At 35.2% G+C, this 20,038-nt stretch overlaps 1 protein-coding gene across 2 annotated transcripts in view; it reads left to right on the plus strand.

Annotated features, from left to right (window-relative positions):
- The window catches only part of LOC126821164 (ATP-binding cassette sub-family C member 10), a 103,001-nt gene that overhangs the window by 38,594 nt on the left and 44,369 nt on the right, over window positions 1-20,038 (plus strand). For both annotated transcript variants that reach the window (XM_050549543.2, XM_050549544.2), the window contains 3 exons: window positions 14,257-14,384; window positions 18,532-18,701; window positions 19,168-19,328. In XM_050549543.2, the coding sequence (XP_050405500.1) occupies window positions 14,257-14,384; window positions 18,532-18,701; window positions 19,168-19,328 (459 nt within the window). The remainder of the gene's footprint in view (window positions 1-14,256; window positions 14,385-18,531; window positions 18,702-19,167; window positions 19,329-20,038) is intronic.

The raw sequence follows: 20,038 nt of genomic DNA on the forward strand, positions 1-20,038 counted from the left end.
TAATATAATATAATAATAATAATAATATGTACATTTATATAGCGCTAGTACTCCATGCACAGAGGAATGCTCACAGCGCATACAGTTAATTAATTTGATTAATCATGATAATATTTCTGAAAAAGATGGGTTTTAAGTCTTGATTTAAAACAAGAGAGAGTTGGAGATGATTTAATGATTTCTGGTAGATTGTTCCACTCTTTAGGTGCATTAACTGCGAACGATCTGTATCCTAATGATTTTAGCTTCCACCTTGGGCAACACAACTGATGAAGTCTGTTTGATCGGAGGTTACGTGAGGGAACATGTATTTGCATAAGGTTGGATAAGTATTTTGGAGCTAAGCCATTTACACACTGATAAGTCAAGGGCAGGATTTTGAAGATGATTCTTTCATTTATTGGCAGCCAATGGAGCGATTTCAGAACAGGAGTTATATGAGAGTATTTTGATGATCTGGTAACAATTCGAGCTGCGGTATTTTGTACAAGTTGAAGTTTTTTAATATTGCCACTAGATGTTTCTGCTAACAAGTTGTAACAGTAGTCAATCCTTGAGAATACCAGAGAACACATAAGTGTGGCAGCTGCTTCCTGGCTAATAAAGTGTCTTATATGGCCAATGTTTCTGAGCTGAAAATAGCTTTTTCTACAAATTTCGTGAATGTGACTGTCCATGCTTAGATTAGGCTCTAAGAGGACACCTAAGTTCTTCACAGTGTCTGATGGTACAATTATTGCATTTCCTACAACCACACCATTTGAACCTGGATTTTTCAGACAAGTATTTGGACCAAAGAAGATACATTCTGTTTTACTGTCATTCAATTTCAATATGTTTCTTGTCATCCATTCTTTAATGTCACATGTACACAATTTGATGTCAGAAAAATTTTGGGATGGAACAGTTTTTGAAATAGAGTAATTTGCAGTCAGCTGTGTATCATCTGCATAAGAATGTTGTCCTTGACCATGTTTATCGATTAGTTGTCCTAAATTCTTAGTATATATCACAAAAAGGACAGGTCCTAGGAATGATCCTTGTGGAACTCCACAGTTAAACGGAATTTTGTCTGATTTCACTTTATCTACTAGAACAGATTGGAGTAAGGTATGAATCAAACCAATTTAATATAACACCATCTAGACCACAGTCATGTTTAAGACACCCAAGCAGCCTGTCATAATTGATCGTGTCGAAAGCTGCGGATAAGTCCAAGAGGACCAATAGGTAGATACTTCCAGCATCCACAGACATTCGAATATCATTTGTCACTCTTAACAGTCCAGTTTCAGTGCTGTGTCCAACACGATATGCGGATTGGAATTCATCCATAAGATCATGATGAATCAGATGGTCCATAAGTTGAGATTTGACAGCCTTCTCTAGTATCTTAGAAAGAAAAGATAAATTGGAGACCGGGCGGTAGTTTGATAGGGAGGAAACTTCAAGATGAGGTTTCTTTAACAGGGGCTTAACCACTGCTTCTTTCAGACTTTGGGGAACAACGCCACATTCCAAGCTTTTATTAATGATACACGTAACGACTGGGAGAAGCACACTCACATAATCCAAGAGGAATTTAGTTGGAACAGGGTCTAACTCACAACTTAGAATCTTTTATTATTTTCAATACTTGATCTTCCGTATAAGGTTTGAAGAAACAAAGAGACGGTGGAGACGCCTGGATGTGTGTTGTGATGTATATGTAGTGTCATTCCTTACTGATTTAGTCAAGTTATCTCAGATTTTATCAATCTTCCCTTTGAAAAAACTTGCAAAGTCATTTGCCAGGGTGGTATAATCCTGTGCTGCTGGAAGTGGGGACGATATTCTTTGTCCTAATAAATCAAACAGATGAGTGAATAAAGCCTTAGAATTTCTGGAATTGGTTAAGATTTGGTTATTGTAATAATGAGTTTTCACATGTCGGAGTTTATTGTTCACATCTGATCTGGCTTGACAGAAAATTTGTCTGTGTACTTCAAGTCTTGTCTTCCACCATCTTCGCTCAGCTACCCGTCGCTTACCTTTCAATACAGCAATTACATCAGTGTACCACAGGGCACGGGATTTGACATGAACAACTTTGGATTTACATGGAGCGTGTTTGTCCAAAAGGGAGGTAAGGGTTGAATTGTACATGTCAATGAGTTCGTCAACCTTCTCAGGTGTATTTTTAAAGAGGCTTGAATCTAACAAATCCTTTTCAAAATCTGTCTTTGAGATACACTTAATGTTTCTATCACCTGCTTTGGGTTTGGTGGTTTAGAACAGTTCATAGATATTTTGATCATAAAATGATCAGACATTTGATGATCTTTAACAGAGACTGACTGAACTACTGAATCAGATTGTTGAGAAACAACCCAGTCAATGATGTGTCTATTTTTATGAGTGGCTGTGTTTACGTGCTGGATAAGCTTATGAGTATTTAAAAGACTAAGAATCTTTTTGACATATGGTTGATGCTATGTTCATCATAGTGGGTATTCAAATCACCCAGAAGGAGCAGTTTCCCCTTTTTGACACTTAAGGAACCTAGAAATGTAGATAAATCGTCATGGAATTGACCACATGTCAGTTTGTTTGTTCTTGATGGAGGGGGCCTATGGATACAAACACGAGTGGATGTTTTGCAATGCTTGATTTTAGCCTCATCGCCGTTTGACCTTAGCAAAGTCTCTGTTAGATACAGAATATCAATTTGATTTTCAATGATAAAGTCGAAAATTTCAAGTTTCTTGTTACGGCAGGAACGTGAGTTCCAGAGAAATAGATTCAGTTGAGATGACTTGTGCTGCGGATAGACTTCTACAAGGTTTCTTATATTGGTGCCTGTGGAAGGGTGTTGACAGTTTTTGTTTTCAGAATTTAATGTTGCATGTACCTTAATAGGAAAGATACCCTGATCATAGTTCACCTTACGCTTTCCTCCCCGACTTCTTCGACCACTGCGAAATATTCCAAGATGTTTCAGAAAGTTAACCTCTAAATTTTCACAAATTTTTTGACCAAAGTTTTTAATTGAGAAAAGTTTTTCCCTTGAATAAGTGTACATCACTGTGTCTAGATGAGTAGAAACCGGGTTTAACAAACTGTTGAATAGAGAAAGTTAAATGAGACAGCTCACAAACACTAAACTAGTCAACAACATTTCAGTTTTTCGCTGAGTAATTGTACCTCACATTGTTTAGATGATTAGAGTTTGAGTCTTACTTACAGATAAATGATGACAGTTCACTAAAAACAGCTCACAATCACCAAACTAGATACACAACATTTCAATTTAAATCCATTGTTTAAACAAACTTGTAAATAACTTTTAAAATCCAAAAATTCACAAAGAATTTTTTTGCACAAAGTAATCCTGATGATAACAGAAAATGACAGAACAACTTTGAAAGTTGTACACAATGAAATAACTCCAAAAACTTAGAACAAACACAGAGCTAAATTTACAGTGGCTGCCTGTTAGGCGCATAACATATTACTGCCAGAGTTATGGCCCTTGATCACTTTGAAAAATCTTGTGGATGCTTTAGAGGCTAAAGTTAATATCTGATTGACTTTAAATTTATACACAGTGTTTAAGGTCATGAGACGAAGAAGTCTATTCATTTTCAGCGATTTTCGATAATTACTTCCAGAGTTATGACCCTTGATCACTTCAAAAATTCTTGTGGACGCTCTAGAGGAAATGAAATGAAAAGGGGTTTAAGGTCATGAGACGAAGAAGCCTATTGATTTTCAGCGATTTCTGATAATTACTGCCAGAGTTATGGCCCTTGATCACTTTGAAAAATCTTGTGGACGCTCTAGAGGCTAAAGTTAATATCTGATTGACTTTCAGGCCACGAAATTTCAAATTTTGGCTTAACCAGAAAAATGATTGCGGATTTATGCTTTGTGTAACCATTTTCTTTGGTTACGCCAGATGACCATTGTGTAACCAATTGGTTACATAAAATGGTTGTGCTGTTTTCATGTTTTATCCAGATTTAAATGGTGCTATTATTCATTTCCACTTGCAGTGAATGTATTTTTTAAAAAAATAACTTGACTAATTTATATTCTTTTATATTTAATATTATATTTTGAGGTTAAGTGTTTATGACTTTAATCCCACGGTGTCCCCATTTAAACAATAAAACTCTAGAAAAAAAAGTTCCACTTCACTAAATCCCTACATTTTAATAATGAGAGGAATCGGTTCTAAAAATTACTAATGGATTTTCGTTCTTTTATCATATCTGACCTTCAAAAACCAGGAATGGTAGCTACCACATTGTTTTCGGTCACTGAAGACTACATACGTACTTCATATTACACTTGTCCTTTGCAATCATTCATCCAAGCACGCAGATAGCCTCACTCATAGGTAGCAACTGATTGACAAACAGTATTTATTATAAACCTTGGTAGTATACACAAAGTCTTGAAAGGAAACAGAATAGTTTGATGTCATGAAATAATATTAAACTAGACAGGGCAGTAAAATCGTTTACATTATCGCTCGAGCGATGCCGGGGAGGGGGTCAAGGTTGACGACATACATACGGGTCATTGGTACTACAGCATGGCTATAGTGAAAACTGAAAGGAACACGTGTAGTAAATTCTTTGGAAATATAGCCGACATGTTAAATAGTCAAACTCATTTCTCATTTTGTGTTTGAAAATCCAAAGGTACGCTTTCAAATATTTATGGCATAACTAATCATTTAAAGAATTAGGGGTGAGGGGCATTTTTAAATCAACCTGCTTGCAACTGGTCAATAGCCTACGTGGTGTCAAATACGTGATCTGTCAAAGTACCGGTAAGATGGAGAAATGAAATGCCAAGAATGAATGAATGGAGTTTGTGCTATAATACAAATAATTTAGACCCGTGTCACAAAGTCATCCTGTATAGAAATTGATCAAATGTGAATAAATCTGTTTATTAAATTTGTTAACGTAACCGATATTTCAATTTGCGTAACCAAGAAATCGGTCGCGTGTCTTTGAGCTGGCGCAACCGCAAGTAACCGATTGGCATCGTTCGCGTGAAATTTCGTGGCCTGACTTTAAATTTACACACAGTGTTTAAGTTCATGAGACGATTTTCGATAATTACTGCCAGAGTTATGGCCCTTGATCACTTCAAAAAATCTTGTAAATGCTCTAGAGGCTAGAGTTAATATTCAATTGACTTTAAATTTATACACAGTGTTTGAGGTCATGAGACGAAGAATCATATTGATTTTCAACGATTTACAATAATTACTGCCAAAGTTATGGCCCTTGATCACTTTGAAAAATCTTGTGACACTCTAGAGGCTAAAGTTATCATCCGATTGACTTTAGATTGATACACAGAATTTGAGGTCTTGAAACAAACAAGTATATTGATTTTCAAAGAATTTTTATGATGTGAACAGCTAAATCCATGATGTTAAAAGTTTTATATACTAAACGTTACCATGGGGCAGAACTTTATAAAAACCAAACAAATTCTAATGCTTTTCTGATAATTACTTAATGAGTTGTTACTCTTAATCACATTTTAATGTATTATAAATGTTTCATTACCGAAAAAAGTAAAAATATGCGACAACTCTTGTTGATTGCCCGGACGATTTAGCTGCTGTGGGTGTATGTTTCGTTGCCTGGCAACCTATCTTTCTTCGATTTTGACGAAACTTGAAATATAGGTCTATTTGCCAAAGATCTCGGTTCTTTTCGATATAGGCATGTATCGGACCATAACTTCATGGATTATGTAAACATCTGGTATATCAAGGTTGTGGACCTCCTAGTAGTCCTAGAGGTCACAATATTGATCCGATTTTGATGAAACTTGAAATGCATGTTTATAACCCAAAGATCTTGGTTCCTTTTGATATTCGCGCATATCGGATCGTAACTTCCTGAATTATGAGCTTGTGGTCCCTATAGAGGTCACAATTTTTATGCGATTTAAAAAAAAAAACGTGTGAATATATCACAGTTATACACTAATGATGGTTGACTTTGAATTTCGTGAAAATGAGATAAAACGGAGGGACATAATGGCCGCCTTTTGTACGCAAATAGTGTAAAAATATGGTATATCAAGGTTGTTGGCCCTCTAGAGGCCACAGTTTTTATCCGATTTGGATAAAACTTTAAATATTTGTTTTTATCATAAAGATTTTGGTTCCTTTTGATAATCACACATATCGAAACGTAACTTCCTGGATTATGACGAACAAAATGGCGCCCATCGTTCTCAAATAGCGTAAAAATATGGTATATCATGGTTGTGGACCCTATAGAGGTCACAATTTTTTTTCCGATTTTAAAAAACATTTAGATATATCACCATTCCACCATAATGATGGTTGAATTGGAATTTCAAGAAAATCAAATGAAACTGACCGACAAAATGGCCGTTCTTTGTATGCAAATTGTGTATAAGTATGTATTACAAAGGTTATGGACCCTCTAGAGGTCATAATCTGATTTTGATAAAACTTAAAACATATTTTTATATTCCAAAAATCTCAGTCCCTTTTGATATTTGCGCATTTCAGACCATAACTTTCTGGATTATGGCCCCTGATTGTTCAGAAATTTTTTTTTTTTAGCTTGTTCTCTATCCATCTTTTGCAAAATGTGGGCGTATCCTGCCTGGCAGCTGCTGGTTAACACATTTTCTTGTTCTTGAGATGGTAGTTTCACAAATGAAAATGATTGTCTTCAATTTACCAGTAATGTGTGAGCTATAATGAGTCCTAGCTTTAAATGAAAATGCATATATATGTGATCTTAAACAAGTGACTAACTGCAGGATTGGGATATAACAGTAGTTTTTATGTTGTCATAGCCAGGCTTCTAAATGCGGAACTATTTAGATGTAAACAATAAGTAGAAAATAATATTTACACAGCCGCATTGAAATCTATGTATTTTTGTCACACTGCCGATCTGTCATTCCATAATTGCTTGTGGATTCTCTATAGACCAAAGTTATGATGTGATTGACTTGCTATTTATCATCCAATTGATACAGAAGTCTTTTCATTCTCAACAACTGAACAGCTAAAGTTATCATCTGATTATCTTTAAATGTTTTAAAGAATATATTAGCACTAGGAAGAACTAGTAGCCAATCAAATTGAAATTATTTCTCAAAACTACTTCATGGGTTGTAACTCTTGATCAGTTTTTAGTGTTTTGTAAATGCTCCAATAACCTACAAAACAAAAAATATGTGAGGGCTGCTCAGACAACTTACACTAGGGATTTGTTATCGTTTAGAACGGGGTTTTTAGCGTTGGAAAGTATGCATAGAGTTTACTTTCAAAACATCGTTTGATAATTGATAAAAATCGTTTAAGAATTACGTAAATGGGTTAGTTAGTACTATGGCTTAGTTTAATGGTAATGGGTTTAGTTTCCCGTCTGCTTTCCCGAGATACTTTGAAAAATCAACACACGGTTTACTTATCTATGGCCTTTACTTATTAAACAAGCCGTTTACTTTCCCGAGATACTTTGAAAAATCAACACACGATTAATTTATCTATGGCGTTGAAAAATTAGATGAACCTTTTAATTTCCCGCGAGCCGTTTAACCAGGGCTCGAATTAGCAGGTGACGTGGGCGAAATAGTCGCCTAACCCATTGATGACTTCACCCTAAAAAGCAATAGGGCGAAGTTGAAGTCGAAGTAGGTAACAGGCATCGATATCAACGTTAAACAAAGCATTTTCAAAACAACACAACACGTGTTCGCATTGTGAGCTTCGAAAGGAAAACTGAAAATTAAACAAGTTGTGAAAAGCAAAACATGTATTAATATTTTGTTTTTCCACTTTCTCTGTGTTGGCTGTGACAATGTTTAATAGTTTCAATGATAAACATTGTATTTGATGTCAACAGGAAATACAATTCTTTAAAATAAAGTGAAGGAATCGAATCATAAATCTCCGTTACAACCGCTGGCTTCGTCCAGAAATAACAGCCAATCAAAAGCTGCGATGGCCAATAGGGCAGCGGATACGATATTTTTCATGTATTTCTGTCTAAGAATAGACAAAGTACTGAATTGGTCCTCTTTCTTTGAAATAATTTAATAATAAAAAGAATAATAAACATAAAACTTGTGATTGAAAGGTGACGAAAGGTGTACAGTGTTGTGTCAACATGGTACAGTCAATAAAGAACAACACGTGTGACGAGTGAAAATAGCGTTGGCGTACATTTCGACGGATGGAGATATTAAAACAATTGTTATCAGAATGATTACAACATGTATTTAGAATGTGTTGATAGGTATAACGTCGGGTTGATAATTAAATCTACGTCAATATTATTAGTTCCACTAATCTAAACACATAAACGTAAAACAAAGAAGGTAAGTGAGTGGTGTGTCAAAACAATAATTTCATACATTGACATTGTCGTACTACGTAACAATATGACTATCCTATTGTGAAAGGTGCTAAAACAATCACACAATAGACCCAGGCAGGACTAGTAATTAAATGTATTTAGGCACGAAAGGGTATAAATATTGATGTATTTGATAGAGGGATATCACAAATCTTATTTGTATTGCTAAAGTCAAGTCTGTCTTAGTACTAGTATATGTAATTTATTATCACAGTAATTTTGATACCAGTATAAAGAGTATGATGACATACTGAAATAATGTGTGCAGCTAAACAATGTTTGTTTATTTATTTAGCATATTGACTGTGTAACGACTTGGTTAAGATTGGTTGCAGCAATGCATGAAATATGACCTCTCCTTCAAGTCTTCCGATGTCTCCCTCACTTCTCCCTATTCTGTCTGTAGGGAGAAGTCACTTCTCCCTAAAATTTGTCCCTAGTTTGAGCCCTGCGTTTATCTGATCGGTTAATTTTGATTACGATTATTTACATATGAAGTACGAATAAAAAAGGGGAATATAAAAAATGCACACCCATAGATGACCACCTTACCGTGGTCGTATTATTATATATTATCCATTATCCTATAAACTTAGTATTCCACCATTGACAAATAAATCAAAAATCGGTAAATCACGTCCCAGGTAATTATACAATTGGAAATCGGTAAATCACATCCCATGTAATGTATCTTTTTTAAATCACAAATGAATTAACTAGTCTTCCATATAAATACCTTTTTCTATAAAGAAGATAAATGATGTTAGACATCATAAAGTAACAAACAATACGAGTATACTTTATTACAAATACATCGGTGAACTAATCTAAAATCATAACGGCAATAATAAAAACAATACGAATATACTTTACTACAAAAACATTGGTGAACTGACCTAAGATCTAAAATCATAATGCCAATTAACAAACAATACGAATATACAGCGGTGAACTAATCCTGGTCGTGATCGGTAATCAACAAAAATCGACGAGTAAAACTTATTTATTCCATACATTATTGTTTATGTAACAATAAGTATGTGTTTAACGTTAAGTACAACTCAGTTAATTATAATAACTAGGCTAATTAAAAAAATTTTAATGGTAAATATCTAATTATACAAAAACACATTGCTGAACAGGGTCGAAAAGCTCTATACTCAGTCTCAAAAGTTTGTAATGAAAATTATTTTAATATTGTAACTAAACTTTGTTTTTTTATACTTTGATCTCTTGTATTCTAAATTATGGTGTTTTCATTTGGGACATGATATAGAACAAATACATTTAAGGTACTTTAGGAAAATCTTAGATACAAGAACAACCACAAATTCCCACATGATCTATTATGAACTTGGATGTTTCCCTTTAATCATTACGAGAAAATTACGGTTATTTAAATACTGGATTAAAATCGTTCTTCTACTAATTTCTTACGTAATTCTTGCCACTCTAATATGTTAATAAATAATGACCCGTGGGTCCTGAATGTTAGGAAGGAACTTTTTAAAATTGGCTTGGGAGATTTATGGGAAAAACCTGCTCATCTCATAAACACAAATTGTATCCATATCATCCGACAAAGATTATTAGACATATTTAGACAGGAGTGTATTGAGAAATTTGAATTATCAAGTAAATGTATCATTTATAAGCATATTGTGAATACATTTGGCTTACAATATTATTTGACTAAACCAATAGACAGAAAATACAGACGTGAAATTACAAGAATCCGTTTGTCCAGTCATAATTTAAATATTGAAAGGTTACGATATAGTACTAAATATATTGAGAGAAGTAAACGATTATGTACATTGTGTAATTTTAAAGACATTGAAGTTGAGTACCATTTTGTTTTAATTTGTCCAATTTATAAAAATCTGAGATAATATATAAAAAAGTATTATTATTCGAACCCCAGTGTTTTTAAATTATTTAATGTTTTATGTACTAAAAATGTATCTGAACATGTAAACCATGGTAGATTTTTATATTTTTCTAATAAAATAAGAGATGAAGAGATTAAACGGAATAGTAACAATTAATATACCATTACTCTACTCTCCATAACATGATTCTTGTTTGTAATACTGTGTTTATATATTAGTATATATGGATATTTGTATTGCTTTTTTTTTGTTTTGTAAATACTTTGTAAATATTTTTGTTTATCCCAATGAATCTGTGACTCAAGGGTAATAAAAACTAGAAACTTGAAACAGTCCGAGGTGAAATGGTTGTGGGATGAACTGACCCGCACCTTGCTGGTAACTACAAGTGGGAATTAATAAAACAATAGCATTCAACCAATCAAATGAAATGAAATGAAATGGAGTTTAACGTCCTACTGTTCTGCTCCTAACCTGGGCTAATGAAGACGGGCATACGCCATACAGTGTGCTATGAGGGAAATTTTGCCCGGACAGCGGCACTACGGCCTACTTTTATATCGAATTCCAACTGCCAAGGGATCTTTTACGTGCACGCCAATGTGTACACGGGACCTCGGTTTTTTGTCCCATCCGAACGACTAGACAGCTTTCCTTGTCAGCCCCTCCGTCCTGCATCACTGACAAGGGAGAACCACGCCGGAAAACCAACCAATCAAATAATTAATGTTAATAAAAAGGGACATTTATGACTCAACTGTACATTCAAAGGCATGATTTTGTATGGCACCCAGACAGGTGAGAATTAATAAAACAATAGCATTCGACCAATCAAATAATTAAACCATACTGTACTTACGAACATGTATATTCAAAAACATGGTTTCATATGGCACCCAGACACTTGACCACAGGTGTGAGTTAATAAAACAATAGCATTCGACCAATCAAATAATTAATCTATACTGTAATAATGTTCATTTATGACTCCATCCTATATTCAAAATAACAATCGGCTGACCAATAGGTGAATAGCTCATAATACCATGTATACACAGGCCTTTTCTGTAATTAATGTGTATGGGAATATAGATTAAGAGGAGATTAGTGACTAATATGATAATTGTCTGCGATATCACCTCGGTCGAAGCGGACGTTAAATAAAGCTATTTCACACAAAATATTACTGAGCGCCATGGAAAACGCATCACTTTTTTTTCCAAAATATTTTATTACTAGGTGGTTTTGTATGTATAATATTATGCAATACTATGAACTATTGTTTCACACAATGCTCCCAAACGCAAAAAATATCGGCCCGTGTGCACAAAAAAAAATTACACGAGATGCACATGAAAAACCCAATATTCACGTGCAGCATTGTGTGTGAGCCCTTTAAAAGCATGTTTTCAACTTAATGTACAGTACATGAACTGTGAAACGTCAATCTGTCGTAATTTGTTGTTGGACGTGTGAAGGAATCGAGCTAGAGATGCCGAGACTTACTGAAAATCAACGGAATGAAGCCATGGGAATGTCCAGGGCTGGCATGTCTACACGTGCTATTGCCAGGCACTTCAATTGTCATCAGTCCAATATTGTAAGGTTGGTGGAACCTGTTCGAGTTACTGGATCAACACGTGACCGTCAACGTCCTGGTCCACAACGTGTTACAACCCAGGCTCAAGAGACCGCTACATCCGGGTCACTCATCTGCGTGACAGATTTTGCCCAGCGACTCGAACAGGTGCAGCAGTCGTTGGAAGACAAGGACCAGTAAGTGCCAACACCGTAAGACGTCGTCTAAGAGAAGTAGGACTCCGTGCACGACGACCATATGTTGGAGCTATCCTCAGGGATCATCACCGTCAGTGGCGTTTGATATGGGCTCAAGGACAAAGTGTGCTCTTCAGTGATGATAGTCGCTTTCATCTTTATCACTCTGATGGCCGTCAATGTGTGTGGAGACGTCTTGCAGACTGCTGCGTCTTCAAAACGAATCGATTGGGTGGGGGAAGTGTAATGGTGTGGGGAGGCTTCACATTTCATCACCGGACCGCCCTACACACTTGCAGGGGTTGCGCTAATGCTGTAGCCTACCGTGATGATGTCTTGCAACCAATTGTTGTTCCGATGTTTCGAGCGCACCCACAACTTCAGAACTTCCAACAGGATAATACACGTCCGCATACCGCCCGTTTTAGTATGGACTACCTGGCTGCTAACAACATCAATGTCTTTGACTGGCCAGCCATGTCTCCGGACATGGCACCGATAGAACATGTCTAGGATGAGATTGGACGCCGTCTGTATCGGAGACCACAGATGCACACTATTGCTGCTTTAGAAGCTGCTCTTGTCCAAGAATGGAACAATTTGCCGCAGGCCTTCTTTCAAACATTGGTAAATTCCATGCGACGTTGCTGCACAGCGTGCATAAGAGCCCGTGGAGGACACACGCGCTACTGACATCTGTGTCATACTTTTGGTTTTGACCCCTCTGACTTTGTACCGTTGATTACAGATTAAACATCCATAAGTGTACAAATGTGTTGTTATTGATGTGTTCCCATTTGAATATTGTTCACAATAAGAAACAAAATAAATAAGATATGTTTACAGGATCATTTTGTTATACGAAAAACTAAGTGATGCATTTTCCATGGTGCTCAGTATATGATAATCGTAGTTAAAAGAAGACTTTCACAACATAAAAGTTGCGTTTATTTTGAATACTTAAATAACTCTGGCTTAATTTGGCTTGGCTCTGAATTTTGATTGAGCGGAAGATTTTTAAAAACAGATTTTTATTAACAATTTTAACAGACTGTGGTATAGGATTTAAATGGTTCATTTACATTATCAATACATACAATTTGCTTTTTGTTATTAAATTATGTATAAATCTGTTGATTGTTTTCCAATTTTGACTTCTTTTTGTGCATGCTGCTATTTCTTTATTTATAAACCAGTGATTGTTTTCCAGTGTTGTGTTTTTAGTATTCATGCTGTTATTTGTGATTGTTTTTAGTATTTAGTGTACATACATATAAATACATACAATTGGTTTTTGTTATTAGATTATCATAGCTAAATATATGTTCTGTTTTATTTATTTGTCGGGAATGTTGATTTTGAATCAGTACCAAAATTTAACACCTGTACCCAATAATCAACGAAATTGCGCAGAACCCCCAATCAAGTAATTACGCTGTCTGAAAATGGGGACAGCTTGTCTATAGAGGTTGACAGTGACTTTTTGGGGCGCCAGTCTAATGTACCGTCTCGCGAAATTATCGCACGCTACTGTGAGCTTGACGTATGACCATGTGAACATATGGAAGACTAGTTAATTCATTTGTGATTTAAAAAAGATACATTACCTGGGATGTGATTTACCGATTTCCAATTGTATAATTACCTGGGACGTGATTTACCGATTTATTTGTCAATGGTGGAATACTAAGTTTATAGGATAATGGATAATATATAATACTACGACCACAGTAAGGTGATCATCTATGGGTGTGCATTTTTTATATTCCCCTTTTTTATTCGTACTTCATATGTAAATAATCGTAATCAAAATTAACCGATCGGATAAACGGCTCGCGGGAAATTAAAAGGTTCATCTAATTTTTCAATGCCGTAGATAAATTAATCGTGTGTTGATTTTTCAACGTATCTCGGGGAAAGTAAATGGCTTGTCTAATAAGTAAACGTCGTAGATGCCACTCAGAGAAACTAAACTTGTTACCATTAAACTAAGCCATAGTACTAACTAACCCATATATGTAATTCTTAAACGATTTTTATCAATTATCGAACGATGTTTCGAAAGTTAACTCTATGCATACTTTCCGGCGCTAAAAACCCAGTTCTAAACTATACCAAATCCCTAGTCTTTTCTTGCCTAATAACTTACCTTACCACAAATTTTGCAGCATTATTATCGTTATACATCAAGAGAGATCAAACGAATTTCCAGTGTTACGTTATCACCTATATATGCACATTTTAGCGAAAGTATTAATGGTTTAAGTACTATTAGAGCGATGAGAGCAACAGAGAGGTAAGAAAACTAAAAATCTTTTAATGTTATGAATAAAAAAAATAAATGCATATTTCATAATCTTTGTGGTTATATAGGAAGTGTTGTTCTCAAATGTGTCCAGAGATATGATTTTGGGGTAGAAAATGACATTTTCCAACAGAAATGACATACATTGACCTGCAATCAGAAAAACTTTGAGAAATAGTTTTATTTACTTCACGGTTGATATTGTTTGATAAACAAAATTAAGACAAAACTAGAGTTGTCCTCGAAACAGCTTTGATAGTTTTTATACAACACAATCACACACTTACACATTAATTACAATGTCTATACTAAACAGCTAAAAAACGTCCGTACGATTTCAAAATCAGAGAGGCACTTTAATCAAATCATTCTAGAAAACGACTTGCTAAATGGATCAAAGCAATTTTTTATACGTCCACATTTTCATGTTGACGTAATATGCCGTCGCCCCTGTCCGTCCACAATTTGTTTGTGGACACTCTACAGGTCACAATTTTTATCGGATTTCAACGAAACTTGAAATATAGATTTATCTCCCTAAAATCTTGGTTTCTTTCGATATTGGCATGTATCGGACTGTAACTTCATGGATTATGGCCCCTGATAGTACGAAAAATAAACGTTTTTAGCTTGTGGACCCTATAGAGGTAACAGTTTTTATCCGATTTTGTTGAAACTTGAAATGTAAGTTTATAACCCAAAGATCTCAGTTCCTTTTCATATTCGCGCATATCGGACTGTAACTTCCTGAATTATGGCCCCTGATTGTACGAAAAATCGCGTTTTTAGCTTGTGGACCCTATAGAGGTCATAATTTTTATCCGATTTAAAAAACGTTTTAGTATATCACCGTTACACCCTAAGGACGGCTGAGTTTGAATTTTGTGAAAATCGGACCAAAACAGACTAACAAAATGGCCGCCCATCGTTCTCAAATAGCATAAAAATATGGTATATCAAGGTTGTGGACCCTATAGAGGTCACAATTTTTATCCAATTTTGTTGAAACATAAAATATAAGTTTATAACCCACAGATCTCGGTTCCTTTCGATATTCGCGCATATCGGACCGTAACTTCCTGAATTATGGCTCCTGATTGTACGAAAAATTGCGTTTTTAGCTTGTGGACCCTATAAAGGTCATAATTTTTATCCGATTTAAAAAAAACGTTTTAATATATCACCGTTATACCCTAAGGATGGTTGAAATCGGCCCAAAACTGACAGACAAAATGGCCGCCCCTCGTTCTCAAATAGGGTAAAAAAATGGTTTATCAAGGTTGTGGACCCTCTAGAGGTCACAATTTCTTTCTGATTTTGATGGAACTTGAAATGTAAGTTTATTACCCAAAGATCTCGGTTATTTTCGATATTTGTGCATATCGAATCGTAACTTCCTGAATTATGGCCCCTGATTGTATGAAAAATCACGTTTTTAGCTTGTGGACCCTATAGATCTTTTGGAGATAAACCTATATTTCAAGTTTCGTCAAAATCTGATAAGAATTGTAACCTGTAGAGTGTCCACAAACAAATTGTGGACGGACAGGAGCAAAGACAATATACATCCACATGAAAATGTGGGCGTATAAAAATCGCGTTTTTAGCTTGTGGACCCTATATAATTCTTATCCGATTTAAAAAATGTTTGAATATATCACTGTTATACCCTAAGGATGGTTGAGTTCGAATTTCGTAAAAATCGAACCAAAACTGACAGACAAATAGCATAAAAATATGGTATGGTATATCAATGTGTTGGACCCTGTAGAGGTCACAATTTTAATCCGATTTTGATGAAACTTGGTTGCTTTCGATATTCATGTATATCGGATCATAACTTCCTGAATTATAGCCCCTGATTGTACGAAAAATGGTGTTTTTAGCTTGTGGTTGCTCTAGAGGTCACAATTATTATCCAATTTAAAACACTGTTTGAATATATCTCCGTTACACCGTAATGAAGGTTGAGTTCGAATTTCGTGAAAATCAGACCAAAACTGCCTGACAAAATGGCCGCCCCTTGTACGTAATTAGTGTAAACATCTGGTATAAGGTTGTGGACCCTCTGGAGGTCACAATTTTGTGCTGATTTTGATGAAACTTCAAATGCATGTTTATAACCCAAAGATCTTGGTTGCTTTTGATATTCGCGCATATCGGATCGTAACTTCCTGAATTATGGCCCCTGATTGTACGAAAAATTGTGTTTTTAGCTTGTGGTCCCTCTAGAAGTCACAATTATTAACCGATTTAAAAAAACGTTCGAATATATCACCGTTACACCATTATGATGGCAGAGTTCGAATTTGTCGGAAATCGGCCCAAAACTGCCGGAAATAGTGTAAATATATGGTATATCAAAGTTGTGGATCCTCTAGAGGCTACAATTTTGATCCGATTATGATGAAACTTGCAATACATATTTATAACCCAAAGATCTTGGTTCCTTTTGATATTCGTGCATATTGGATCGTAACTTCCTGAATTATGGCCCTTGATTGTTTTGGTCCCTCTAGAGAGAGGACAAAATTTTGATCCGATTTTGATGAAACTTGAAATACATGTTTATAACCCAAAGATCCTTTCAATATTCATGCATATCGGATCGTAATTTCCTGAATTATGGCCCTTGATTGTACGAAAAATCACTTCTTTTTTTGAGCTTGTTCTCTGTCCATCTCTTGCAAAATGTGGGCGTATCTTGCATGACAACCGCTTGTTGTTGTGAACAGTATGTTGACATATTAGTGATTAATTCATCACAATTCCAAGACATTACGAGAAGGTTTAAAGAGTCTGTACACAGTCTATACATCAGTATCTGGTGTGTCCACCATGAGTGTCAATAACAGCAGCGACTGTACATGGAGTGGACTAGACGCTTGATGAACGCCATTGGCACCTGGAACCACACTCTCAGAAAAGCCTGGCGCAATCCATCGGCTGTGTTTGGTCTTGGTAAGCCGTTATTAAGTCTCCTCTGAATTTCATCCCAAAGATGTTCAATCGGGTTTAAATCTGGACTAAGGGCTGGTCAGTGCATGATGTTGACACCATTCTGCTGTAGAAAGTCCCGAGTAACTCTGGTGCTGTGGGCACGGGCGTTGTCATGCTGGAAAATGTTGTTTCGATGACGTGCGAAATGTGGTATGACGTGGGGTCTGAGAGCTTGATCGATGTAGATGCCGCAAAACTTCCTGGTTTTTTTTTTAAAAGTTACACAGAACCTTTGTTTACAAATCGATTTTTATAAAACTTTCAGAATAAACACAAAATGTCTTAGTTAATTGTTCAGCTTCAACATTTTACCCGATTTCAAGGTTTTACACTTCCTTGAAAAATTAAATTTTTTGACGTCACTTAAAAAAAAATATAGGTCAAATATCAAAATTCTAATCCGAGCGATCGATTGCTAATAGTGAATGGTTTTCCAAAATATAACGATGTTCGAAATCAGTGAAAATTGTAGGCCAAGATAGATGATTCTGAAAGTTTCAAGTCGAAATCTTCAAAAGAAAAAAGTTAGACATTTCAGATTTTTCCATTTTGAGCTTAAAATTAGGTCATACGCATCCAAGGTTGAGATCCTGTTCTTTACAAAGAACTTGTGAATTATGAACACCTACCAATTGTTGAAAACCGCATTAAAATTGATTGGGAAATAAAAAAGTTGCCTTTGTTGTGTAATATTGATTTATTTTCGTCTGTGACATCACTTCCTGATAACATTTTAAAGTTTTAGTTATTCATTCATTGAGCTCTTGATATAAATAATTTTCAGATGGTATAGAGTCTACTTGTATAGAGTATGTACTTTTTCCTAAAAGGCTTCCGAACAAAAACATCCTGTGAAACCAGGGATCTTCTTTCTAAATTTGTTAATTGGACATGTCTCTCATCAGTAAAGACACAAAAGAAATGCTTAAGAAGATTTGATAATTCTTAAATTATAATTTATATGTTGTGGGTTGAGTGTTAAATGGTTGATTGTTGACTATCTAGATATTATTCCTTACGTCCATCGTAAGTGTGCTTTAATTTTGAATGGAAGATTGATCATTAAATTGTAATAGTTTCCCAGCAATATTATTATTAACATATTGATATGATTAGCATATTTTATCCATGTTTTTAGATTTACACGTGAAAACCTCCAAAGATTAGATCTCAACCAAAGAGCTCAGTTTGCCAATAAAGCAGCTGCAAGATGGCTAGATTTCCGTCTGCAAATGTTAGGCGTTGCTATGGTAACTGGTGTATCATTTATTGCTGTTTTGGAACATCATTTTAGATCAGCTGATCCAGGTAAATATTTATTATTATAGACAAATAAAATGATAGATTGATTGGTGAGGAAGATTTCAGAGATATTAATGAAAATTGAGTTTGGATTTCTGAAATTTGAAAATATAGGTCACAAATTACTTGATTAATATGCAAATTAATGTAAATATCTTGTAATATGGTGAATAATATTACTTGGTAACATACAACAACAAAAAGTAAGTCATGATTTGTATCTTGAGATCCCTGGTATTGTCCAAGAAAGTTCCTCTGGCAAAGATAGTGTCTAGTCATTCAGATGGGATGTAAAACCTGAAAAACCAAAGTCCCTGAACACATTTGAGTACACAATAGAGAACCCTTGACAGTTGGAATTCGATGTAGCACACTGCATATAGTATGCCCTTCATTATGTGTCAGATTTGTGCAGAAAAGTAAGATGTTAATAATCCCATTTCATTTCTTTTCGTGTCTTATGTTATTACAGGTTTAGTTGGTCTGGCTATTTCTTATTCTCTGTCTATCACGGGATTATTAGGTGGTGTAGTCATGTCATTTACAGAAACTGAGAAACAGCTAGTAAGTGTTGAAAGAGCAGAACAATATATCAATAATGTACCACATGAAAACTGGACAGGAATATTATTTGTAAGTAATCATCTATCAGTATAAACTACAGAATTGGGTCAATCCATGTCATGTGTAAAAACTAGAAACTGTGCAAATTATTTGGGATATGGGCATTTGAGTTTTCATGAATTACTGATGAGTTTTCGAAACAAAATATGTATCAATAATTTACTTTAGTTTCAGATATCTTATTTTTACCTTTCTAGTAAAGATATACAGCTCACATTTGGTTGTCTTAAAGGGCGATTCCCGAATTTCATAGAGCCTAAAATATAACATTCCGTGTACGTATGAAATTTAAACGCCAAAATATAGAGGAATAGTGTATTTACCTTGTCTGAAAAGTTCAGTTCAAAATATTGAGTCGTTTGGACGTGAACGTCAAAATCGCTTATCTGGACACTAGCATTTTTATGACGTTTTTTCGTTGGCCACTTGATAATCGCGACTATTTTATACCGATTGTTAACTTAATTGAATAGAGAGCTTTGATTTACGCACCCTGTTGGCGGTAAGCTATAATTTGAGAAAGAAAATCTGATTGGATGTTTATTTATACACAGCCAATCGCTATAGTTTACCGGAACATCGGCCTATAATGTGATTCACTCGGGTCAAACTGAAAGTTGGGAGTTTGGTGTTTCGTTCAATTCATCATGGATAACCCTCGAAAGCGTCAAAGAGAACGAACCGTTACAGATACTGCAGAGGAAAGAAGAAAGAAATAG

The sequence above is a fragment of the Patella vulgata genome, chromosome 5 (genome assembly GCF_932274485.2).
Source record: "Patella vulgata chromosome 5, xgPatVulg1.2, whole genome shotgun sequence".
NCBI classification, from domain to species: Eukaryota; Metazoa; Mollusca; class Gastropoda; family Patellidae; genus Patella; species Patella vulgata.